Source organism: Erpetoichthys calabaricus, chromosome 18 (assembly GCF_900747795.2).
Source record: "Erpetoichthys calabaricus chromosome 18, fErpCal1.3, whole genome shotgun sequence".
Lineage (NCBI taxonomy): Eukaryota > Metazoa > Chordata > Cladistia > Polypteriformes > Polypteridae > Erpetoichthys > Erpetoichthys calabaricus.
The window spans coordinates 63,939,828-63,967,359 of NC_041411.2; the positions used below are offsets into that span (position 1 = coordinate 63,939,828).

The 27,532-nt window shown below is 41.4% G+C and overlaps 1 protein-coding gene across 1 annotated transcript in view; it reads left to right on the forward strand.

Annotated features, from left to right (window-relative positions):
* Nucleotides 1-8,521: 8,521 nt before the first annotated feature.
* si:ch211-220i18.4 (SRSF protein kinase 2) overlaps nt 8,522-27,532 on the forward strand; it is an 87,919-nt gene continuing 68,908 nt past the window's right edge. The window contains exons 1-2 of the mRNA XM_051921089.1: nt 8,522-8,721; nt 23,323-23,447. Coding sequence (XP_051777049.1) covers nt 8,690-8,721; nt 23,323-23,447 — 157 coding nt within the window. The 5' untranslated portion in view covers nt 8,522-8,689. The remainder of the gene's footprint in view (nt 8,722-23,322; nt 23,448-27,532) is intronic.

Sequence of the window (27,532 nt, forward strand, 5' to 3'; positions counted from 1 at the left end):
TTTTGAGATTATAGCCTTTGTATTAGACATTGCTTCACTGATTTTATTTTCATTGGACGATTTCATGTGTTTCTAATATTTTCCTTTGGCTGTGTTTGCTCATAATCCTTTAATTAGGTAATGACTACATATCACTGGAAGATCTTCTATTAAATATCTACATAAGAAAGCTTCCTGTCACACTCTAGGATGGCATTGCCCTCTGATGCTAAACTGTTCCTGACAGAACAAATACTGGGCAACCTGCAAAAATTAATCTTTGCTGATGAGAGGCATAAGGTAAATGAGTAATGAAACAAAGAAGGGACTCCTCAGGTCCTCACTGATACACTGTCATGATATAGTTGAATTGGAAGGGTTGCAATATATTATGAATTTACTCAAAGATAGATAGATAGATAGATAGATAGATAGATAGATAGATAGATAGATAGATAGATAGATAGATAGATAGATATGATAGGCACTATATAATAGATAGATAGATATGAAAGGCACTATATAATAGATAGATAGATAGATAGATAGATAGATAGATAGATAGATAGATAGATAGATAGATAGATAGATAGATAGATAGATAGATATGAAAGGTACTATATAATAGATAGATAGATAGATAGATAGATAGATAGATAGATAGATAGATAGATAGATAGATAGATAGATAGATAGATAGATAGATAGATATGAAAGGTACTATATAATGGATAGATAGATAGATATGAAAGGCACTATATAATAGATAGATATGAAAGGCACTATATGATAGATAGATAGATAGATACATATGAAAGGCACTATATAATAGATAGATAGATATGAAAGGCACTATATAATAGATAGATAGATAGATAGATAGATAGATAGATAGATAGATAGATAGATAGATAGATAGATATGAAAGGCACTATATAATAGATAGATAGATAGATAGATAGATAGATAGATAGATAGATAGATAGATAGATAGATAGATAGATAGATATGAAATGCACTATATAATAGATAGATAGATATGAAAGGTACTATATAATGGATAGATAGATAGATAGATATGAAAGGCACTATATAATAGATAGATAGATAGATAGATAGATAGATAGATAGATAGATAGATAGATAGATAGATAGATAGATAGATATGAAAGGCACTATATAATAGATAGATAGATAGATAGATAGATAGATAGATAGATAGATAGATAGATAGATAGATATGAAAGGTACTATATAATGGATAGATAGATAGATATGAAAGGCACTATATAATAGATAGATATGAAAGGCACTATATGATAGATAGATAGATACATATGAAAGGCACTATATAATAGATAGATAGATATGAAAGGCACTATATAAGAGATAGATAGATAGATATGAAAGGCACTAATAGATAGATAGATAGATAGATATGAAAGGCACTATATAAAAGATAGATAGATAGATATGAAAGGCACTATATAATGGATAGATATTAAAGGTACTATATAATAGATAGATAGATAGAGGCAGTGGGTATGTGCCATAATTGCAGTACAGAAAGCAACTCCTAAGCTATTATGAATTTTAAAGGGAGGGGGAAAAAGCAATCCCTAGTCACCTCTGACATATATAATGTCTCTTGAAAGCACTTTCACATAAGACAGCCTCAGGGAATGCCTCCTTTGTGGAACATTCCCTGTTAACAGCAGGAGAGCACCCACGAGTATCTGAACTCCCTTCAGCTTAACAGTGAAAGCAGGAAGAATCAGTGACGTTACTATTGTATTGCATGTTGTGTTGAACTTGTTTTATAGCAGTATACCTGTCTCTCTTACTCCATGGAACAGTGGACTCCATATCCAAATTTTCAGTCTTAGTAAAATCTTATACATTTTTTATTTTTGATTGTTGTTTTTTTTTTTTAACTGAAGTGGGACTTTTTTAACCAGAAATGACACATTGGGAAAGAAAAATCGCAAGGAAGCCCCTAATGTACTGTATGTTCTTCGAGAAGAGAATTGCCTGTCATAGTTGAGCCACAGTATAAAACCCCAGTGCAACTGAAAAAATGCACCTGCTTAGTGAATGAATTGCACTGGGACCATTAAACACAACTGGAAAAATTAAAATCTATTGACATTTGACAATGTAGTTCAGGGACAATGACACGCTGTAGGCAAGCCAGAGCTAATTGTTCTGAGGGAATGGACGATTTCTCCAGGGGGACACACTGAATCCTTTTGTGCTATTTGGAAAAAAAAACCTCATTTCCCAGTGGTGATCCCCGTTGAATGTGCAGTGTGTCATGGTTATTTGGCAGATCCTAATTCTTTGGAGAGCAGGCTGTAAATCCGTTTGTGCATTTGCTTTCTGTGTCTTGTGTTCTCTGAAATACCAAATAAAAAAGATAACACATAATAAAGACAGGCCTATCTAAATATCCCTACGGCCAGTCTGCTTCCATTGTAATCCACAGTGTACATTTACTAATTAGAAATGAACATGAATACGGCTAATTATAGTTAATTCAGGTCCACATATTTATGAATTCTGTCCTATGGAGTCTTTAAGCTGATGTCATTGTGTTTATTTGTTCTGGAAATCTGCAAAACCATGCATTCAGCTTTTTCTGGCTCAGTTACTCTTATATCCTGTAAAATATTCAATTATTTCATCTCCACATTGTAAGATGAATTCTGTTGCATTGCAGAAAATACAAGGTCTAACTTGTTCCACATCTCCTTTTTCAAAAGCTTGAAAAATCTCTGTTCATTTAACAGGGCCGGCTCCTACAGAGGCTATAAAAATATCATTGCATAACATTCGCAGATGTGCTTAATCCAATTCAGGATCTCATATGGCTGGATCCTTTTCTTGCCACATGAGCCATCCCTGGATGGGGTGCCAGCCCATTGCATGGGCCCACACATGCAACCACCTACACAAGGCCAGTTTAGAGTTGCTATTTAAAATAACATCCCTGTGTTCAAGATGTGCGCAGAAAGTCAGAGTCTGAGGAGATAAACCTTCACAGACAGAGTAAGAATTATAAACCTCGTACACACGCCACCTGAGTGCAAGATTCAAACCCACAGCACTCGATGTGTGAGGCAGGAGCACTAACCACTGTGCCACTCCTGTAGCAATACTAACTTACTCATCTTAATTGTGCATAATTGTATAAATTTGCTTTATTGGAATGAAGTAGTGCAAAAAAGGAAGGTATCCAGTCATTATTTTATATTGGGAACTTTGATCATGAGCACTACCCTAAAAGTAAACTGCTCTTTACCTCGTGAATTAGTTTTGTATATTAAGACTAACAACTGCCCTGATCGCTTGAAAGATCTGACTCTGCGTTTTTCATCTTCCTTGAACTCTTAGTTCCCTTGAACCTGCATCCTAAAATTATTGTACATTATTATAAAATTGGCAAAGCGTCCCTTTTACCTTGGCCCCAAACTGTATTGAATAGTCCTTGGTTGGAATTCACACCACAAGACTGCAGGCTCAGATGCCAACCTTGACCCGCAGTTTAATCCTCGCGTGCCTGCGCTTGACTATACTGCATGTTGTATGTCACTCTGTCAAGTTATGTTCTGTATCTAAACGTCTACGGGTAAAGAGTTCAACATTAATGTTTATTAATATAATCTATCAGTATGGTATTATAAACCACAAGTCACCACAATTCTACAGTTAAAGTTTCTAGAAGATGAAGAGATTGCTCAGAGTCACACAAAGAATCCGTCGTAGCAATAAAAATGGAATTGTTATGTCATAAAGTCAAATGGTGCAGTTCTTATGTCATATAGTCTTCTGTAAATAATTTAAGTAATAAATCTATCTATCTATCTATCTATCTATCTATCTATCTATCTATACAGTATACTGCAGATGTGTGTATATATACAGTGCATCCAGAAAGTATTCACAGCGCATCACTTTTTCCACATTTTGTTATGTTACAGCCTTATTCCAAAATGGATTAAATTCATTTTTTTCCTCAGAATTCTACACACAACACCCCATAATGACAACGTGAGAAAAGTTTACTTGAGATTTTTGCAAATTTATTAAAAATAAAAAAATTGAGAAAGCACATGTACATAAGTATTCACAGCCTTTGCCATAAAGCTCAAAATTGAGCTCAGGTGCATCCTGCTTCCCCTGATCATCCTTGAGATGTTTCTGCAGCTTCATTGGAGTCCACCTGTGGTAAATTCAGTTGACTGGACATGATTTGGAAAGGCACACACCTGTCTATATAAGGTCCTACAGTTGACAGTTCATGTCAGAGCACAAACCAAGCATGAAGTCAAAGGAATTTTCTGTAGACCTCCGAGACAGGATTGTCTCGAGGCACAAATCTGGGGAAGGTTACAGAAAAATTTCTGCTGCTTTGAAGGTCCTAATGAGCACAGTGGCCTCCATCATCCGTAAGTGGAAGAAGTTCGAAACCACCAGGACTCTTCCTAGAGCTGGCCGGCCATCTAAAGTAAGCGATCGGGGGAGAAGGGCCTTAGTCAGGGAGGTGACCAAGAACCCGATGGTCACTCTGTCAGAGCTCCAGAGGTCCTCTGTGGATAGAGGAAAACCTTCCAGAAGGACAACCATCTCTGCAGCAATCCACCAATCAGGCCTGTATGGTAGAGTGGCCAGACGGAAGCCACTCCTTAGTAAAGGCACATGGCAGCCCGCCTGGAGTTTGCCAAAAGGCACCTGAAGGACTCTCAGACCATGAGAAGGAAAATTCTCTGGTCTGATGAGACAAAGATTGAACTCTTTGGTGTGAATGCCAGGCGTCACGTTTGGAGGAAACCAGGCACCGCTCATCACCAGGCAAATACCATCTCTACAGTGAAGGATGGTGGTGGCAGCATCATGCTGTGGGGATGTTTTTCAGTGGCAGGGACTGGGCTGCAAAGAGGAATGAGTGAAACTGGCCAAGGACAGGTGTGCCAAGCTTGTGGCATCATATTCAAAAAGACTTGAGGCTGTAATTGCTGCCAAAGGTGCATCGACAAAGTATTGAGCAAAGGCTGTGAATACTTATGTACATGGGATTTCACAGTTTTTTTATTTTTAATAAATTTGCAAAAACCTCAAGTAAACTTTTTTCACGTTGTCATTATGGGGTGTTGTGTGTAGAATTCTGAGGAAAAAAATGAATTTAATCCATTTTGGAATAAGGCTGTAACATAACAAAATGTGGAAAAAGTGATGCGCTGTGAATACTTTCCGGATGCACTGTATATACTGTATATGTATATAGACAGATAGCAGATATGTGTATATATATATACTGTATATGTAGATAGATAGATAGATAGATAGATAGATAGATAGATAGATAGATAGATAGATAGATAGATAGATAGATAGATAGATAGATAGATAGTGTAACGGGCGGCCGGGTCCCATGCCCAGCCGGGACGCCCCTGCTGCATATGTTCTGGGGGAGCAGCCATGGGCTCCTCAGTACCTCCCCCAGGACGCTTGGTGGCAGCCTCCCTGGGTGACGTTGGTGCCTCAGTTTCCCACAGGGCTCCATGGGAGGTGGAGTTCTCCACAACCCTGTGGGGATCTGGGGTGGCCACCAAGGGGTGCTGCATGGATCCCGGAGCCTTTATGGACACCTCTACAGCCCCACCCAGAAGTGCAATTAGCCACAGGTGATCAAACACCTGGAACACTTCCGGGTGGGCTATATAAAGGGCCAGCATCCACCACTCAGGAGCCAGAATTTGGAGGAAGAGGACGAGGTTGCTTGGGAGGAGTGGTGGTGCCAGAGGAAGGATTGGTTTGGTTGTGTTGAACTGCTTTGGGACTGTGTTGGGCCTGTGGGACACAGGGAAGGCGTGCCCCACGGCTGAAGAGAAAAATAAAAAGTCTTGTTGATTTTACACGTGCCTCTGCGTCAGTCTTTGCCTGGTCGGACCCAATATAGCGCCTTATTACAATAGATAGATAGATACTGTATGTGTGTGTATGTATATATATATATATATATATATATATATATATATATATATATATATATATATATATATATATATATATTAGTTATTAATACCTGATCCCAGAACTAGATTTACTGGGATTGCTAAATGTACGCATGTATATAAGTAATAAAAAAGTTAACAAGAAAGCTTAGTGCCAAGCATGTTAGGATATCCCGTTACACTGCAGTTACGTGATACTGGAAATGCCATTTCCTTGTGCTTCTACCGCCATGTGCCTTTCATACTGACATAAATCCTTAGCTCCTACCAATTTTATAATCTGTTTCTAGACGCTCCCACTTATATTTAGATCAGCCCTGCTGAGCAGCTGACAGACAAGAATGGATCCTTTTGTTGTACTGCAAGGTTTCTACTTACTAAAGCACGTCTGTCGGCAGTGGACCATGTCACGTGGAGTAATGTATTGAGACTATCCATTCCCCTGGAGGTCGACATGTTCATTTCTCAACTTCGTGGTGCAGTATAATTATGCTTTAGGATAACAAAATACTCAGCGTTCACGTCACTGGGTGCACAACCTGACAGTGTCTCCATTTGTCTTCAGCATGGCCTGCAGTTATCTGGGCATGGTTTTGACAAGTGAGATACGGAAACAGGCTCAGGTAAACTCCATCATGTCCTATAATTGGTGCAATTTAGGGGCTCTTTATTTTGTGTACCGTTGCCCATCCCGGTTTATTCCACAGATGCTGGACCGGAGAGGTGCTTTAGCTAATGTTCACATTAAACACCAGAATGCAGAAAAATGTGATCTCAGTGACTTCAACCATGGCATGACTGTTTTTGCAAGACAGGGTGGTTTGAATATTCCTGGAACTGCTGATCTCCTGGGATTTTCATACACCACATTCTCTAGAGTTTCCTCAGAATGTGGCAAAAAACAATAACATCCAGCGAGCAGCAGTTCTGTGGATGGAGAAACACTTTACTGTTAAGAGAGATCAGACTGAAAGACCACTCCTCTGTACAACTGTGGTGAGCAGAAAAGCACCTCAGAACGTGCAACACATTAAACCTTGAGGTGGATGGGCTACAACAGCAGAAGACTTCCAGTATGATAATGCACCTGCATGTCACAGCGCAAATGTTCTCTCTAACTGGTTTCACAAACACGACGACGAGTTCAGTGTCCTGTCACCGGATCTGAATCAAACAAAACACCTTTGGGATCTTGGAATGCTCAATACATCAAACTTTGAGGTGGATGGGCTACAACAGCAGAAGAAAACATCGGGTTTCACTCCTGTCAGCCAAGAACAGAAGGCTGAGGCTGCAGTGGGCAGAGTTTCATCCAAACTGGACAGTTGAAAACTGGAAAAACGTAGCCTGAACTGATGAATCTCAATTTCTGCTGAGGCACACAGACAGTCAAATCAGAATTTGGGGCAAACAGTAGGAATCTGTGCACCCAGCCTACCTTGTGTCAGCAATCCAAGATGGTGGTGGTGGTGGTGTAATGGTGAGGGACATGTTTTCTAGGTACACTTTGGTCCCGTTAACACCAATCAATCATCGCCTATTTGACCATGTGCACCCGTTCAGTTTACCCCTCTTCTAATGGCCACTTCCAGCACGATAATGCACCATTTCACAAAATAAACGTCACCTTAGCCTGGTTTAATGAACATGGCAGTGCTCTTCAGTGGCCATCCCTGTCACTTGATCTGAATAAAGCACAACACCTTTGGGATGCGATGGAACAGGAGACTCGCAGCATAAGTGTGCAGCTGACAAACCTGAAGAAATTGTGTCTTCCAATCATGTCAACATGAACCAGAGGCCTCCAACAGCTTGTGTAACCAATGCCACATGGAACAGAGGCTGTTTTGGGAGCAAATGGAGACCCAACCCTGTAATAATAATAATAACTGATAATTTACTCTGTGAGTGTAGCTCAACAGCAAAGGCAGGGCTCACCTGAGGTTTTGCCACCTATACTGGTACAAGCCCCTATACTGGTACAACAGAGTCCTTGTAGCTGAAGGAATAGCTTCTGATTCCTTTGTCTTACTCCACACTTATCCCTTTTTATGCAACTAAATCCACTGGATTGAAGAAGATTAATAGACCTGAGAATTGAATGTAGTTTTAAAATAAAATAAAATGCTAGGGATTTCATGCAAGTCACGCCTGTTTAAATCATTTCCTCTGTCAGACTCGTGCATATCACCTTTTATTCAGTAAATTCTCCGTTTATTTCCTGTCTAATGAATAGATTATTGTCAGTCTTGGAAAACGAGGCCGAAAACTGGACAGTCTAATATCGTAAACCCTCATATGAATAATACATTTCTCTAACAGGACCAGTCTTAATAATGAAAGTAATCTCCAGTAAGGTGTTTTTTTAAAGCGACTCTCCTAACGGATCGATGGTGTGTCCCGCGGAGTGCATGCACACCGTTGTACGGTCCAATTACACTCCGGCCGCTCGCGCCGAGCTCGCACTTGAAGTAGCGGCGAAACAGTTAAATCCTAGAGCGCATTCTCGTCGTGCCAGCTCCAGTAGTAAAACGAGCCTGCCCAGCTGTCCTTCCTTTATGTGACCCGGGCCTGAGAGCGACCAGCCCCCACTCTCCGCCAGAGCCAGCAGCAAAGAGCTTTTCCCAAAGAGAGAGATGTCATCAGAGAGCCAGCGACATTCGCGGACAGCGCACGGCAGTTAAAAGTCCGCAGAGATGCAGCCGCGGGATTGCTGGGCACAGGAACAGTAAGTCATTTTTTGGGGTACGGTTGCGAGGGGTGCATCAAACATTTAATCGTCATCATATTCGTCGTTCACATTATCTAGAAGCGAGGAAAAACGGGTATTGAGCAGTTCTACTGCGCATGCAAAAAATAAAATAAAATAAATCAGAGGGTTCCTTGCTTTTGCTTGCGCAGATTATGAGCTCAGAGTTCTTTGTGTGCTTACGGGACGGGACGCCGCGGTGACACAAACACAGCCTTGTACCGACAGCGCTGCCTGCATCATTTAGGCAACTTGACGGTCATCTGGTGAGGCAAACTTTTGGGGTTGGCATTTGTTTTAAACAATACCGATCTACGAACACTTGAACTCAATACGACTAACCATTTTTAAATAAACATATTATTTTTGCACACTAGCGATTTTAGTTTTAACGTCTTCCTATCCCGTAGTGAGTTTTCTGCGTGGGATGAGCATTTTGTTTTTTTTTGTTTTTGTTTTTTTACCTGATAAAAGCGCCAGCTTTCCGAGTGTTGTCTGATTCCTCCAAAGAGTCCTCACATTTGCGGATGGAACATTTCGGGTATGTCGAGTGACGGTCTTCTTCTTAACAATTAATTAGAAATGTTTCTGACAAACTGCACGGGGTTAAGGTCTATGTGACAAACATCAGGAAAAAAAGCATCTGTAAGTAAAAAAAAAAAGAGAGAGTTTAAAGGAAAGGAAGATTTGGAACTGGCAGATAAAAAGGAAAGATTCAAATGGGCACAAGAATGGTAGGTAACTGGAAAAGCGTATTATGGTCAGCATCGCAGGGTCGCCATTTCACTGTTGCAGACGCCGGTGTTTGGCGTGTATTTAATGACGAAGCCAACTGAGGACCTGTAAAGACGTTTGCAGACTCTGTCTGATGCTCTTTTCCAGTTGGGCCCTTTCCTTCTTTGTCTTTCCTCTTCAGGCTAACTTCTGGGAAAGACTGCAACCAACACTATTGTATGAAATCTCCAGTTTCTTGAAAAACAAGCAAAAAAACAAAACAAACACTGAAGTGTTTCAAAAGCTGTTTTATTTTGGCCATTTTTGAACCCAGAACTGAACCTGAACTTTCAAACCAGAATAGGGTTTCAGCAGTGCTGTATAAATTCGAAAGGTTTCTCTAATAACCAATTTGCATTTACAATAACTAAGTGAGTCATGGCTGCTGAAATTGGGGCTTTGCAATAATATGTGAATAATACATTTAAAAACAGTCATTTCAAGGAGTCATAGTCATTAGAAACACTAGTAGTGGCTTGACAGCATTTTAAAATTAATTTAATAGGAGCTTGATAGAAAAGGTATGAATTTCTATCAAGCACATGAATATCTCTGGGCGTACCCAAACTTTTAACTGGTGACATTTCAATGGTCAGGATCAGAGGGGTGTGCGGGGTCTCAGGCTGACCAACCCCACGTGGGGCCGCTTACGTCAAACGCTGTTACCGGTATGTGTGGACTGTTGAAACCTGCACGCGAATCTAATAAAAGTAATTTTAACACACACCGGATTTTCTCATTACAGTATTCAACTAAATATTTGCAAGATAACATGCGGACTTTATCTACTCTCTCTATACTGTATATAAAATCCTAAGCCTAAAAATGTAATAATTTTATGTGACTTTTTATGCCACATTTTTTGTCATGCTTTAAATTGGGCTTATTTTAAAACCTGCACTGGCAATCGGAAGGTTGCTGGTTCGAATCCTGCAAATGCCAATAGGGCCTCTGCTCTGTTGGGCCCTTGAGCAAGGCGCTTAACCTGCAATTGCTGAGCGCTTTGAGTAGTCAGAAAAGTGCTATATAAATACAAAGAATTATTATTAACCTACATATATATGTTTGGTATCATTCTTTTCAGGGTTTATCAAACTTTAATGTGATGTTGTTAGATTTATTTCGTTTTTAAATTATAAACTAAAAAATATCAAGAACTCACGTCTCACGAGACGAGACTTTGTCCCAAGAGGTTTAAGCACGCCCAGGGCCGTAAATGAAAGACAAAGAGTAGGACAGCTGCCATACGGGCTTTTAAACGTTCGAATCGCTGCAAGAGATGCAGATCACGCAGCACAGCAGGCGCAGCAGCAAGCCAGCAGCTGATCGAGCAAAGAGGAGGTAAAAAAAAAAACTGTATTTGTTTCCCGTTGTATCACCGTTTAAGAGGGGGTTTCGGAGGAGCAACCGCGTCTCCTTGGGGTGCCCCCCTCTTCAGAACACGAGCGGCAGAGATGCAAAGTGGTCTGGTGCGTAGCGCAGGCCAGGTTGGGGGGGGTGGGGGTGGGGTTGGTGAGCAAAGCGAGCAGGGAGTAAGCCCTAGTCAAAATATAACAATATAATCTATTAAAAAAGTGCAATTCATAATTCATGACAATACCACGACAGTGCGAAATGGGATGTGGTGTCATGCAGAAATTAGCAGGGCCTCTTCTAGAAAAGTACAAATTGCAAGTCCCATCCATCCATCCATTATCCAACCCGCTGAATCCGAACATAGGGTCACGTGGGTCTGCTGGAGCCAATCCCAGCCAACACAGGGCAGGAACCAATCCCGGGCAGGGTGCCAACCCGCCGCAGGACACACACAAACACACCCACACACCAAGCACACACTAGGGACAATGTAGAATCGCCAATCCACCTAACCTGCATGTCTTTGGACTGTGGGAGGAAACCGGAGCGCCCGGAGGAAACCCACGCAGACACGGGGAGAACATGCAAACTCCACGCAGGGTGGACCCGGGAAGCGAACCCAGGTCCCTGAGTCTTGATATGCAGGATGTCATAGTCATAACTCACGTTGATGTCATGTCAGCCGGTTATCATTAGCAATACATGTTTTTGTGCTTTAATATTCAGACATTTTTATGGCCTACAAATAAAATGTGAGTTTCAGTGTTTTGACAGGAACTGTGAAATTAACGTAAAAGTATCGTCATGAAATCTCTTACCGGTTTTCAGGTTCAGAGACGAAAATCCACTTTTCTTGTCTTTCCGATTGGAAAAGTCGTTCGTAGTCTAATCTGGATCTGTAATGTCTTTTTCTATAGATGGGACCGCCAGACCACAAAGCCTGTCTTGACAAATCCGCTCGAACAGGACACACAGACCTTAAAAGCGGTGCCCCCTTAGGCGCTGGGCCTGGGGTGGTCACCCCACTTGCCACCCCCAAACGCCACTCTTGGTCAGGATGATACGAGCCTATCTTGGAAATGACAGGAGGTGGTCATATCAGTGCTATGTGACCAGATATCACTAGGAGATAATAAGGAGGTCTTAAAATGGACTTAGGGGGGACTTAAATTATAATGGAAGTTTTCAAGTGTTTTAAATTAATCTGGCATGCCTCAGTGGTTGCTTCTGTTGCTTTTTAGCTGCAGTGACCACAGTGGCATAGCTAGGGGCGGGCAGAGGGAGTGGGGTTGGCATTATTGGCCAAAAGGCTCAGTACAATTCGTGTGTAAGCAGCAGGGTTCGGAAAAATATCACTCATGAATGAAAAAAGTCAAATTCTCTGATTTTTATCCACAAAGGCTTCAAAAATAATTTTCAGATGGTTCTTCTGTGACGGCATCAGACACAGCAGTTGAAATGTATGAGGCAATAACAAAAATAGAAACATAAACACTGATAATAATTTCTAGGAAGATGAACAACTAATTTACAATTTATAATTTTGTTTCGTTATCAATCTGAATATGTTCTTGTTCTGCGCAGAAAACATCCCCACCTATCACTTGTACACTGCACTGGTTCTGGTTTTCGCAGCGTAATTGTATTAAACTAATAATTAGAACACGGCTTATCAGTATGTCTGTACTATATTCTCGTCTAGTTGATCCTTATAAATAATTATATGTGAAAAATTATTGCCGTTTCTCTATATATGAATAAATCTATGCAAAATTTATCTTACTGTAATTTTTCTCTAAACGTCATTTTAAATTTCTATTTAAATAGGTTAACATATTCAGATATCGAAGCCCCGCCTCACCCCGAGTGGCATGAACTTGAGCTGCGCCATTGGGTGAGCCGGGCTCCACTGTTTAATTGACGTCTGGTTCTATAGTGTCATGGGTGCCCGTCCCTTGGCTATTTAAACAAAATGAGGGAATTCACTTTAAAAGATCCCAAAAATCTGAACATCCCCTTAACAGAGGAGCCACTCCTGATATGCAGAGTAGGTGTTGTAGTACTGACTGAGCAGCATGGAACATGTCTCCAGTGTTCAGTGCCACGTTTGACTTCATTTTAATGATTTGAAGACACAAATCATCTTAAGCTGGTGTCACATTACGCCATTTCTAGTCCTTGGATGTGTCAGACTTGCAGTCTGCCTGCTGCTGTTCTCCTCCAGTCGCTGGACCACATCAGTCACCGGCCACGTCACATTTAGCGACCGTCTGCCCACCCTCCAGCACAGTCGTGCTCACCCCTTTTCATGATAGCCCGTCGGGTGCTGCCTGATGGACACAGTGCTCTACGAAAGGTTAACAGGTATAGCAAGTTTATCTGCCATCTTGACCTTTTTATTACTTTTTTGCCATGCTGTCATGGTACGTAAAACACAAGACAGACGAGGGTCTCTTCAACACGTACATTTCAAGACCCTTTTTGTGTGTATGTAAGCTTCATAAGTGATGTATTATAGTGGAAGCAATGGGGCACATTACCATGTCTCCGCCAGGGTTCAACTCCGCATGGGTTCAAATTCATGCTTGATGTCTCTTGTATTTATTTTTGATTATGTGCATCAGTCTTTATTTTCGATTTTGTTTATGTACAGTATATAAGCTAAATTTGTTAGGTTCCATGTGTTTCCTGGGTGGTCCTCCCAGAGGCGGGACCACCTGCCAAACACAGCCAGGAATTGTCCGTCCTCTGGCCTATAAATATGGAGGTGTGACGATGCGGGTTTGCTGCATGCCCTTAACCCGACACCGCCCGCTATACCACAGGAGGGTCTTCCACAGTTCCTGCTGGTTTCTTGCGAATGTGCTCTGGAGTTGTGAGTTATTTGTGTTTTGCTGTGTTTGTTTTGGAATTTGGACCCTCTTACTGTTTTTAACGATCATTCTGTTTGGAATCTGTACTGGGAGTTTGTTCGACTTAGGGCGACTCACGGAGTTTTATTGTGATTGGATTGTGTTTTGGCAAACAATAAACCTTTTATTTTATGAAGATCCTGTGCTTGCTCGGATTACTAGCCAGGGTTTGACGGTGATATCCCCCTCTACTGGGCATTATTGGAACTGCTTTGGAACTCTGACTGTTCAGGACTTCTAGTTCACAACACGTGGGGCCTGACTGGAAAACAAAAGTCTGAAAACTTACCGAATTTGTCCACTTTGAATGGGCAAAAGTTTTGACATAAGAAAATGTGCCTTCTGTGTTTCTGACACGTGTTTGTGACACCAAAAGTGATCTGGAAATAATCGCTTTAGTGTATATTCCTGGTAAGATTTCTATTTGCTTGTGTCATGAAAGTGGTCTTCCTGGGTAGAGTTCTTACATAAAAACAGAAGTAAGTCAACATGATACCAAGCCCGTGGCTCTAGCAGCTTACTGTGATTTTTTATTTTTTTTGAGAAGAAACCCCACCACTGGGGCTGAAAGGCTGTTGTGGAGGAAGACAAACACTGAAGGAGTGTGCACAGCTCAGTCCCATAATATTGGTGGTTTTTTTGTTTGAAAATGACACATATAAGCTATTTTACTATATGTGCGTAACCTCAAGACACAGATCGATGCTTGATAATTTTCTTGTCTTGAAAAATGGACGTGGTCAGTAAGTTTTTAAGCTTTTGTTTTCCAGTCGGGCCCTGTGCCCAATTGCCTCCATTATAAGACGCCAGGGCAGCCTATGTATTTCTTAAAATTTATAGAAATTGTTTATCTTTTAACAGGCACATGTCACTCCTCTCTTCAGGTCGCTACATTGGCTCCCTGTAGCAGCACACATTAAATTCAAATCCCTGATGTTTGCCTACGGAGTGGTCAGCAGGTCAGCACCTGCGTATACGGAGACACTGGCGAGGTGCTCTGCTCCTTCTCGCCCACTCAGGTCTGCCAGTGAACAGCGTCTGGTGATGCCACCTCTACGTGGTATCAGGTCTCAATCCAGAGTCTGTTCCTGTGTAGTTCCTAGTTGGTGGTATGAGCTGCCCACCTCTACCCGAACTGCTGACTCCGTCCATGTATTTAAGAAGTTACTGAGGACCCATCTATTCTGCGAGTATCAGTCTAATTGATTAAAAAATAAACATTGCTCTGTGAGCTTTCATACTGTTAGTTGATTTGTTGTTACATTAAGTTTAATTATTTTATCTATTATTGATCTATAATTGTAAATGTATTAGTTATCACATATATTCACTTGTGGCAATCAACTTTTGTCACCTGTCCTACTCCACTTGCTGAACAAACAGGCCACAGCCTAACGTTACTCGATTATTTTTACTTCATTTGTAAGTCGCTTTGGATTAGACCATCTGCCAACCAAACAAATGTAAATGTAAACTTTACAACACAATTGTGAATTTCCCATTGGGATTAATAAAGTATTTATCTATCTATCTATCTATCTATCTATCTATCTATCTATCTATCTATCTATCTATCTATCTATCTATCTATCTATCTATCAATTGTGGGTGGCATATGAATATATATACACTATATCTCCAAAAGTATTACACACACATGAACTTTAATGACATCACATTCTTAATACATAGATAGATAGATAGATAGATAGATAGATAGATAGATAGATAGATAGATAGATAGATAGATAGATAGATAGATAGATAGATAGATAGATAGATAGATAGATAGATAGATAGATAGATAGATAGATACTTTATTAATCCCAAGGGGAAATTCACATACTCCAGCAGCAGCATACTGATACAAAAAACAATATTAAATTAAAAAGTAATAAAAATGCAGGTAAAACATACAATAACTTTGAATAATGTTAAAGTTTACGCCCTAGGGTGGAATTGAAGAGTCGCACAGTGTGGGGGAGGAACGATCTCCTCAGTCTGTCAGTGGAGCAGGACATTAACAGCCGTCCGTCACTGAAGCTGCTCCTCTGTCTGGAGATGACACTGTTTAGTGGATGCAGTGGATTCTCCATAATTGATAGGAGCCTGCTGAGCGCCCGTCGCTCCGCCAAAGATGTCAAACTGTCCAGCTCCATGCCTACAATAGAGCCTGCCTTCCTCACCAGTTTGTCCAGGCGTGAGGCGTCCCTCTTCTTTATGCTGCTTCCCCAGCACACCACCACGGAGAAGAGGGCGCTCGCCACAACCATCTGATAGAACATCTGCAGCATCTTACTGCAGATGTTCAAGGACGCCAGTCTTCTAAGGAAGTATAACCGGCTCTGTCCTCTCTTACACAGAGCATCAGTATTCGCAGTCCAGTGTAATTTATCATCCAGCTGCACTCCCAGATATTTATAGGTCTGCACCCTCTGCACACAGTCACCTCTGATGATCACGGGGTCCATGAGGGGTCTGGTCCTCCTAAAATCCACCACCAGCTCTTGGTTTTGCTGGTGTTCAGGTGAAGGTGGTTTGAGTCGCACCATTTAACAAAGTCATTGATTAGGTCCCTATACTCCTCCTCCTGCCCACTCCTGATGCAGCCCACGATAGCAGTGTCGTCAGCGAATTTGCACGTGGCAGGACTCCAAGTTGTATTGGAAGTCCGATGTATATAGGCTGAACAGGACCGGAGAAAGTACAGTCCCCTGCGGCGCTCCTGTGTTGCTGACCACAATGTCAGACCTGCAGTTCCCGAGATGTACATACTGAGGTCTGTCTGTAAGATAGTCCACGATCCATGCCACCAGGTATGAATCTACTCCCATCAACATAGGCTTTAATATGGAGTTGGCCCACCTTTTTCCTCTTCTGGGCTTTCCACAAGGTGTAAGAGTGTGTTTATGGGAATTCCAGACCATTCTTCCAGGAGAGCATTTGTGAGGTCAGGCACTGATGTTGGACGAGGAGGCCTGGCTCTCTCGCACTCTCCGCTCTAATTCATCCCAAAGGTGGTCTGTCGGGTTGAGGTCAGGGCTCTGTGCAGGCCAGTCAAGTTCCTCCACACCAAACTTGTGCATCCATTTCTTTATAGACCTTGCTTTGTGTACTGCTGCGCAGTCATGTTGCCATCCCCAAACTGTAACCACAAAGTTGGGAGCATGAAATTGTCCAAAACGGCTTTGTATCCTGAAGCATTAAGAGTTCCTTTCACTGGAACTAAGGGGCCAAGCCTACCCCTGAAAAACAACCCCACACCATAATCTCCCCTCCACCTAACTTTACACTTGGCACAATGCAGTCTGGCAAGTACCGTTCTCCTGGCAGACCTGTCCATCGGATTGTGTGATTTGTCACTCCAGAGGACATGTCTGCACTGCTCTGGAGTCCAGTGGCGGACGGAGGGCTTTACACCACTGCATCCGACACTTTGCATTGCACTTAGTGATGTAAGGCTCGGGTGCAGCTGCTCGGCCATGGAGACCCATTCCATTAAGCTCTCTACACTGCACTGTTCTTGAGCTTTTGGAGGTCTGTAGTTATTAACTCTGCAGAAAACTGGCGACTTCTGCCCACTGTGCGCCTCAGCATGTGCTGTCCCCGCTCTGTGATTTGACATGGCCTACCACTTCCTGGCTGAGTTGCTGTTGTTCCCAATTGCTTCTCCTTTGCTATAATACCACTAACAGTTGATCGTGGAATATTCAGTAGCTAGGAAATTTCACGAATGGACTTATTGTACAGGTGGCATCCCATCACGGTACCTGGCGTGAATTAACTGAGCTCCTGAGAGTGACCCGTTCTTTCACAAAGGTTTGTAGAGGCCGTTTGCATGCCTAAGTGCTCAAGTTTATGGAAGTGATTGGAGCACCGGAATTCAATGATTTCTACTTGTATTTGTTTGGGAAGAAATAATTTTAATTTGAAAAATACCAAACGTTTCACTTAGCCTGACTGAACAATTCTAAAAGAAAAATATCAGCATTCATGAAGTGTATCACAATGTTGGAGGAGTCATATATTGTGAATGACGTGGGGAATAAAGCATGACAGTAGTGTGTATTATTACCACAGGAGATAACGGGAGCCATGATCTCCATACCTGCATCATTTCAGGATGAATGGAAGTGCTGCACATTGAGCTGTCGGCCACCTTTGTCTACCAGAGGCTTACTGCCAAAGGGGTTTTAAAAGACACTGAGAATGGAGGGCTTACTTTTGAGACAAGTATTTTCAAGTGTATTTGTTTCAGAATGCGCTTCATTCTTAACCTATGTCATAAAACTGCCGTGTAACATAACATTTTCAGATCTAATTCAGAGTTTTCTGGGGGTCACCAAGCCTATCCTGGCAGGAAAGCAATGAAAATAAAAAAAAGGCAGAATGCATGATGATGGACTCCAGCCAGCTGTTATTAAGTCTCGTCTTCAACTAAAAAATGTTCCGAGCCGAGCACTTCAATCATTTTAGGACAGTCTTACAGCTTAGAGCTTAGCAGCTTTTCTGTGCGAGGTGGCCGGCTGCGCCAAGTGTCCTGTTTTATCAACGCTAACCTCAGATGACTTACAGTACATTAGAAGAAGGAAATGTGAAGGACATTTTTCACACGGGCACCCTAGAGACGGAGGTGGAGGCTAGTACATTTTTAGAACTGCAGAGACGGCTTTTCTTTTGGCTAAATCAGGTAACCCGATGCTGGCTTGCAGCAGGAGTGTATTCTCAGGAGAAGGTGTGGGTTATACAGTAGGCAGCACACAACCGTATCACACCTTCACATCCTACTTAAATTTAAAATCTGGGCTAGCAAATGAGTAAGGAAGGTTGCAACCACCAACCGTAAAATAATGCAACTGCAGTGCCTGAAAGGTTTAAATAAGAGTTGGAGATGTGTGTTACGCTGGATGAGGCTGCAGTGAGGTGACACAACACGAATCCTTAGTCTTCTCCATCTGCAGACTGATTCTTTCACAGAGACCTTTTCTCCTAACCCTCTCTTGATCTCCTCTCATTGACCACCCAACACCATGTCACATTACACAATTTCCAGTTGCGGAACTATGCATGCATATTTTTGAAATTAAAACTGTTTTTAGGGACTTTGTTTTTGGTAAACTGCATGTAAAGCAGAGGGCTCAGTATTCATCTCGCCTTCTGATTTCTGATATTTGTATTTTCTTTAAACTCAGTAGAATACAGTATAAGGATTTATAGTAGTCTCTAAAAGTGTGCGTTATATTTTTATGGTCAATGATTTTGTCTCCTGCGGTGGGTTGGCACCCTGCCCGGGATTGGTTCCTGCCTTGTGCCCTGTGTTGGCTGGGATTGGCTCCAGCAGACCCCCGTGACCCTGTGTTTGGATTCAGCGGGTTGGAAAATGGATGGATGGATGGATGATTTTGTCTCTGTCTGTGTTGGTGATTGCTGGGATTGCATTGCAAACTTTCAGCTTGTGGATTTGTTGAGTTAAGATCTTATTAGCCTTCTCTCTGTGTTCGTAGTAATGATGTTTTGATTTAAACATGAGTTGTTCAGTTTCTTTAGTTGTCAAGAGTTTGAGCTCTGTATGCAGAGCCTGTCTTTTCCTATTATAAAGTGCTTCACTTGGACACCTGGCATGTTCTTGATCTGTTCTGATAATTTCACTGATTAGCTCTGATACCTTCTTGGTAAAGAAACATATAAGATAATCTGTTCTGGAGACCAGCCTCGGTACAGACAGGCAGACACCAATGGTTCAAAACACCACACACGTTTATTTACAACTATTTACAACAACCAGTCCCGCACACAACCCAGTGCCCCTGCACCACACACCCTCAGTCCGGGCTTCTCAAAAGTCCTGTCTTTCTTCACCGCCTCCACTCCTCTCCCCCGAGCTTCGTCCTCTTCCACCAGATTCCAGCCGATGACTGGATGGAGGCGGCCCCTTTTATCCCCACGCGGATGTGCTCCAGGTACCTCCTGATGAGCTTCCAGCGGAACTTCCTAGTGTGGCGTAAGTGTTGCATGAGCACCTGGAAGCACTCTGGGTGTCCCTGGTAATACTTCCGCCAGCACCTCCGGGTGTGGTGGAAGTGCTGACATCCAGGGCTTCACAGTCTTCGGGGCACCCCCTGGCGGTGGCCACGGGCCCCTATAGGGTTGAGCTTCCATGCTCAATTCCCGTGGCCCCCACACAAACCAGGGCAGCTGGTCCGGGGGAGGCATAGGCCCTCTCCCAGTCCTTCTGGGTGTCCCAGCTGGGCACCCACCACACTGTCCTCTTAAGAAAGCCTTTAGGGTTTCCCAGAGTATTCCTGTGGAGACCTCTGAAGATGTATTTGTCTCTAAAAAAATCGATTTGTTTGGATATAAATTCTGTACAGTTCTCGTGTGCTAATAAAAGTGGTATAAGATGCCATCTGTGAGATGAGTATGTGGGGCATAATGATTTTAGCTCCATCATGAAAGGGGCATGGTCAGAGATAACAATAGCGTCGTACTTACAAGATGTAATCGTAGGCAAGAAATTGTTATTTCTCTATTATAAAAGAAAATCTAGAGATGAGACGAGACTATCGCCATGAGATTTTTTCAAGTTAGTAGAGGGGGTCCCACCCTCCTCTCAACCATTTCCGGTTAAAGGCACAGTTCCTGCGCTCTCAGCTCTTATAAATTTTTATGTTTTCCTCACTTTAAGTTCCCAATAAAAGAAGACTTATTATGTCCAAAGCTTATTGAAGAATTTTATCCCAAAGGTTTATCAATTGAAAAAATGAGTACACGGGCAATCCTAGCACAGAGAAACGATGATGTCAAACGAATTAACGCTTTAAGAAATGAATCGGTTACACGGCAAATTGGTTAAATACGTATCAATAGACTATGCTGAAACAGTTGGTGGTGATGGTGCGGAAGATGAAAACATCAACTTACAATATCAGAAAGAATATCTACAACCGTTAACACCATCTGGTCTTCCACCGGCCGAATTATTGTTGAAAGAAGGATGTATCATAATGTTATTGCGTAATTTATGTATGAGTGATGGGTTATGCAATAGGACAAGATTAGTTGTATTCACAATTGGTTGAACAATTCTAACATGTAAAATTATAACAAGTGACAAGAAAGGTAATGTAGTACGTCTTCCGCAGATAACATTAGACACCAAAGGAGATCTTGATATGCCATTCATATTAAAATGTTTACAGTTTCCTTAGAATAGCTTTTGCTATGACAAATAACAAATCTCAGGGACAAACATTCAAAAAAGTTGGTTTATTTATTAGAGAGAAAGAAACGATATTCACTCACAGGCAGTTATACGTTGCGTTGTCACGATGAAAGTCCAAACACGGAATTAAAATTCAATGCTATACTGACGAAAAGTTAATTCCAAATATTGTTTTTACTGAAGTTTTACAGTAAAAGTGTAAGTTTAAAAAGTATTAGCGTGTTAATTTCAAAGGCAAACAGAACAAAAACGTATAACGCAATGAATACCTCTAACACGACATGAAACATAATTTTCTTTCAATTTATTACGTTTAACTATTTTTTACAATGGTTAATTACTCGCTGTAATGTGAAATAGTTAGTTCTATTATGCATATGTAACAATTCCCATGAAAATAAGAATCTGTTTGAATTGTACATCCGCTTCCCCATACGCAAGGGGCATAGCCGCAAAGTGGCTCGAGCATAGTACCCACCCGGTGGTTTCTACAAAGAAATAATCAACAACAACAACAACATTTATTTATATAGCACATTTTCATACAAAAAGTAGCTCAAAGTGCTTTACATAAGGAAGAAAAGAAAAATAAAAGACAAAATAAGAAATTAAAATAAGACAATATTAGTTAACATAGAAAGGAGTAAGGTCCGATGGCCAGGGGGGACAGAAAAAACAAAAAAAAAAACTCCAGACGGCTGGAGAAAAAAATAAAATCTGTAGGGGTTCAAGGCCACAAGACCACCCAGTGCCCTCTGGGCATTCTACCTAACATAAATGAAATAGTCCTCTTTGTATTTAGGATTCTCACGGAAGGACTTGATGATGATGGTCATGCAGACTTCTGGCTTTTAATCCATCATTGTTGGAACATCGTGGTGCTTTGAGTAGATGGTGGTGGCGCAAAGGACACCGGAAAAGGAAACAGAAGAGAGAGTAGGGGTTAGTACAGATTTTAGAGCCACCATGAATAGTTATTATAATCAATCAATTTGTGTAGCAATGGTGCACTGGTGAATAGAAGGAATATGGTCTTGAGTTTGGGTTTAGAAATCTCCAGGAGTCTGATAAGTTGTGATAAGTTACAAACTGTGCAATTGTCTTTGCAGTGTTAGATGTCATCGCCTCTGTGGCAGGAGACCTATCTAGATCCGGATTTAAAACACAACACAAAACACAATCCCCAGCCATGTATTTTCTAATTTGAGTTATCCTTGCCTAAGCCGTACTGACCAAAGGCCCCAACACACTACTTAATTGACTTAATCTTGATGAGTTGGGGGCAGTCATGTGATAGCTAGTCGTGTAGGCTGAAATACCCAGCAACACCCGTCTAACCAGTCTGCGATTCCCACTGACAAAACTAATGAACTGATAGGTACGGAGGTTTAAGACTCACAGTATGAGATAACAATATAGTACAATCAGGATGGAGATACACATTAGAGAGTTTAGAAAACTGAAATGAAAATGACAACTAGTGAGTGTGGAAATTCACAAATACACCAGAGAGTTGGAGAGAAGGAACCGAAGACCTACATAAGCATTCAGCAAGAACTTCAAAACAGTAAGAAGACAGCATCAAAAGATCTGACTTAAGCAATGATGAGGTGATCTGTTCAACTGGAATTGATAGCTTTTGAAATTAAGATTAACATTTAACATTTTAATAACTGTTTGTAAATTATCATTTAAGAAGTAATTAGTAACTACAAGAAAGAAACAACTTTCTTCTGTAAACTCCCTAATGTTCTAGAAATGCTATCACTGATAAGAACCTTTTTTGGTTAAGTGCTGCCTTGGGGATTGTAATGTGTGGTAGGGGGGCTGGAGACATTCATCCATCTACTATCAACCAGTTTCATAAGGGCATTCAATGAGAAAAGAAAGGACAAGCAAGCCCTTCAAACTGGACAGATAGGTTGGTAGAATTTATGATTCCTTCTTTGTTGAGGTAACAAAGAAACTGTTTCTTTCTCTGCCAATACCCCATCTTGGAAAGATCATCTCACTGTTCTGGCAGCCATAGTCACACAGGCTGGCTGTCTGGCCCTGCATGGATGATGAGCTACCTAAGAAGAGAATTGAGTGTAACTATAAAGTTTTTATTTTTTGTGCTACATGAAACTACACATCTAGCACGATCAGGTTGTATGGTTTGTCATGCCACCGTCTATTTGCTTTTATACATTGTTAGTAAAAGTGCATGCAAACTTTTGCTTGAAATATTACCCTTGAATTAGGAAATAAAATAACCTAAAATAGAGGAATGCTTTCTTAAAAGTTTTACTTGCTTTTAATGTGTTTGTATTCCAGGCCTCCCTCACGTGAAAAACAATATTTTCCACAGGATTCTGCTGGTTGGGCCTCAGTTGAAACGCTGCTTGCCCTGGATGGAAACACAAAGGAGCATCAAGAGAGCTTGGAAGAGTACTGCAGTGGTAAGCCTCTCAGGGGAGGATGGGGCACAATCAGGAATATCGCTGTTGCATTATTGGTTTTTTTCTCTTTATTGTTTGTAAATTGAATATTTAGTTAGTTGAGATTTTTTTTATTTCTAATGTTAAAAAATCAAATAACTTTTAATATTAATATGGTATTTGCATTGCCAGGGTTTTCTGACAGTTTTCCTCTCCACTGGAGAGAAAATCATTTCATAGGCTGGACCTTCCTAGTTTTCCGTTGTTAAACTGACTGAGCTGAGCCACCAATATTAAATACACTGGTCTACAAAAAAATATTTTTTGTTTGCTTCTGGTAACTTCAGAGCAGCTCTTTAATAAGTTTTTTACACTGATTTCATATATGAAATCGGAATTAAGCTAGCACGTCAGGTTTTTGAAATACACATCATTGACATTTTGACACTTTTGAATATCAATATAATATATCAACACGATATCTGGAGTTTGGATTCTGTCCCATCAAAATTGTTTTGATGTGTTTATTCTGGAAACAAACCAGAAGATGATACCAGAGACACGTTAAATTATATTTATGTCAATTTACCTCAATATAAAAGTGAGGTCAGCGTGCCCAAAAATGTTGGAGGCACTCGCTTTTGCGCTTGTACTGCACACCCGTCTCTCTTTGCAAGAACCAACAGTAGTCACTCATCCTGCTCAGAGTGAATTTTTCCTGAATTTTTCCATCACCTTTATATTTTGATTAAATCTTTCCCTATGCTCATCTCTGACATCTTTTAGATTTGGTAGAAAAAAGTCGAGATGAGAATGTAAACAATGCATTCTGGCTCCCGTAAGCTAATATACTTTCAGCATATTCTCCACAAGCTCAGCAGAATTCTCTGCTCTGTGACTGTCAAGAAAATTCTGGACAACCCACACGAATGAGGGTGCTGATTCAGTTGGCTTCAGTTTCTTTTTGAACTCATCGTCAAGCATCAGTTCACGTATTTCAGGGCCAACAAAAACACCTTCCTTAATTTTGGCTTCACTTTTCTCGAGACCAAACTTATTTCTTAAATGCTGAAACGCATTGTCTTTACTGTCCAGTCATCCTAGTTGTCCAAGACCTGGAACATCATAACTAAAAAATGGGACGTGCTGGACGAAAACGGTTTTCAGATTTGGAGTAAGCAAGTGAAATTTGTTAAAGTACAGGTGAAAGAATCCCAGTAGCAAAATGCTTGTTGACCAGTGATACAGAGAGAAAAAATTATCTTTCTAGTTCCCACTCACTGTCTTATTCCACACATGCTGAACCAAATGTACTATAACCGTATACGACATGGTTCAAGTGAGTGAATCTCTTACAAATTGTGCATGTCTACAAGCATACCGGTGACATCATCCATCCCTCACAATCAGCAGCGCATAGAGATGCTTACACTACCAGTTCTACTTTGGCTTAAATGTTCATTTCTAGTTTTTTGGTTGACTATTCAAGCTAATTTTGCAAATGATCCAAATCTGACATGGGTGTGTGCAGATATCTATCTTGAATGTGCCTCGCATGTACAAAATCAAAAAACGCAAATTGCTAGAGAGCTGCAAACTAATAGACGGCTACAAACACCAACAGCAGGCACACTGCTATGAATTTATCAGATAGTATGGCAAAGAAAAGGAAAAGAATAAGAAGACAACAGCTGTTTCTTTGAGTGCCGTCATCACTGTGGTATCCGTAAATTGAAAGCTGTGGATATGAGGGTGGGAAAGAGAAAGACGTTTTGGTGTAAAACAGGGGCTTGACGACTTCAGAATGTTGAGGAGGCTTTCGATTAATTATGTCAGCTCCTCTCCGCAGGAGTTTCCTGTAAACAGCGCTAATGAGGTGTTCCATTTCTTCAGAAAACACACAGCATTTTTAGGCTGTATTGGTCAGCAACAGGCCCATTTGGTGGTGTTGTGCTGGACTACAAGTATATTCCAGATTTCAGATTCCTTTTGTTGTCATTGCACTTAGTAAATCGAAAGCACAGCAATCCTAAAGGTGCATTCACATGTAATGGACATTATTAAATTATAATACAGTACAATGTAATACAATATAATAGAATAACTAAATATTACACTTAGGTATAATTCATGTATGAATTGAGTGCAATAATCCATCCATCCATGTTCCAACCCGCTGAATCCGAACACAGGGTCACGGGGGTCTGCTGGAGCCAATCCCAGCCAACACAGGGCATGTAACAGCAGGGGGCGCTAGAGCTCCCTTGAACCCTCAGGTACTACACCAAACACCAGGTAAAAGTATAATACTTCTTATTTTTATTATAATGTGCACTAAGCACCCTCCACTCCACACTACACATACAATACAATACAATTCTCTCTCTCTCTCTCTCTACACAATACCAATCCTCCTCTCCCAGACACTTCGCCACCCTTCCACCCAGCTCAGCTCAGCGTCTGGGCTTTCCCACAGTCCTTTTATATTCCCTGACCCGGAAGTGGTTCCAATCCTACAGTCCATGATTCCTTATCACTTCCGGGTCAGATTAAAAGTCCTTTTCTTCAACCTGGAAGCACGTCGTTTCTCCTGTTCATGTGACCAGGACGTACTTCCAGGTTATAGGGCACATAACAGTCTGAGAGCCTCCCTACAGCGGCTCCCGGTGGCCCCCATGGTATCCAGCAGGGCTGCGCATACAAACTGCAAGGTCCATAAGGCCCTGCTGGAATTCTGGGAACCTCCATGCTGTTGGGAGGGCTCCACCTGGCGGCCTGGAGGTGTGGGCCGGAATATTTAGCCGGCCATACATCACAGGCACAAGGCAGGAACCAATCCCGGGCAGGGTGCCAACCAACCGCAGGAGTGCAATAATAGAAATAAATAAATAATATAACTTTCAAAGAATCTAAACATGTACTTGTCGTGCAAAAGTGACTGTTGTTATATTAGTCAATGTCAATCATTATAAGTGTTTAGTACCATTCAGTTCTCATATGGCTCTGGAGCAGAAACTATTCTGAAATCTGTTTGTCTGCGATTGGATGGACCTGACCCGCCTACCAGAGGGCACCATTGTCCATTGTAGGAAGGGTCTTTTGTGATGTTGGCTGATCTGTTAAAGCAGCAAGAACTGAATAGTTCCTCCAAACAGGACAGTGTACAGCCAATAACTTTCTGGGCAGAGTTGTTGATCCTCTGAAGGGCTCTCCTGTCTGTCAATGAGCTGCTGGCATACCACATAGAAATGCATTATGACGGCACACTCTTAATGGAGCAGCGGTAACAGGACATCAGCAGCTTCTTCTTCAGGTTGTTTTTTTCTGAGAATCCTCAGGAAGTAGAGTCTCTGCTGTGCCTTCTTGACTGCCACTGTGGTGTTTATGGACCAGGAGAGATCTTCTGCAATGTGTATACCCAGGAACTCTTTCCACACAATGTCCATTGGTGTATATTGGGTTGTGGTTTGTGTTGTGCCTCCGGGAATCTATTAGAAGTTCTTTTGTTTTGGTGGAGTTCAGGGTGAAGTTGTTCTCAATGCACCATGCAGTTAGTCTTTGGACCTCATCGCTATAGGCTGTCTCGTCTCCTCCAGAAATGAGTCCAATCACAGTCATGTCATCAGTGAACTTAATGACGGTGTTGGTGGAATGAGAGGGTACACAGCACAACCAGGCCATTATGAGCGAATGTTTCCACTCACGCGACATCCTGGAGGAAATAACAAGGACACCGGGTTCTCCATGAATTATTGTAGGCTTAGATAATCAGCAAAGGTGGAGAAGATACAGGAAGCAAAAGCATATTCGTAAAGCTAAGGAAATATCCACATAAACCACCACTTCCCAGCATATTTCTCACCAGCACCAGATTCATGACAAACAAAATGGACAAATTACATCTACAGATCTCTGTGAACAAAGTCATAAGTGAATGTTGCATTTTACTTTTCACAGAGACGTGGCTAAATTCGCTTATACCCGACACAGCCATTAAGCTACTAGGACGTACAGCATTCCATTGGAATAGAAATAAAAAATCTAGTGAAGCAAGTATATCAGGCTTCCTCAAGGGAATTATCTTACAGAACATTTAGTTACAGAGT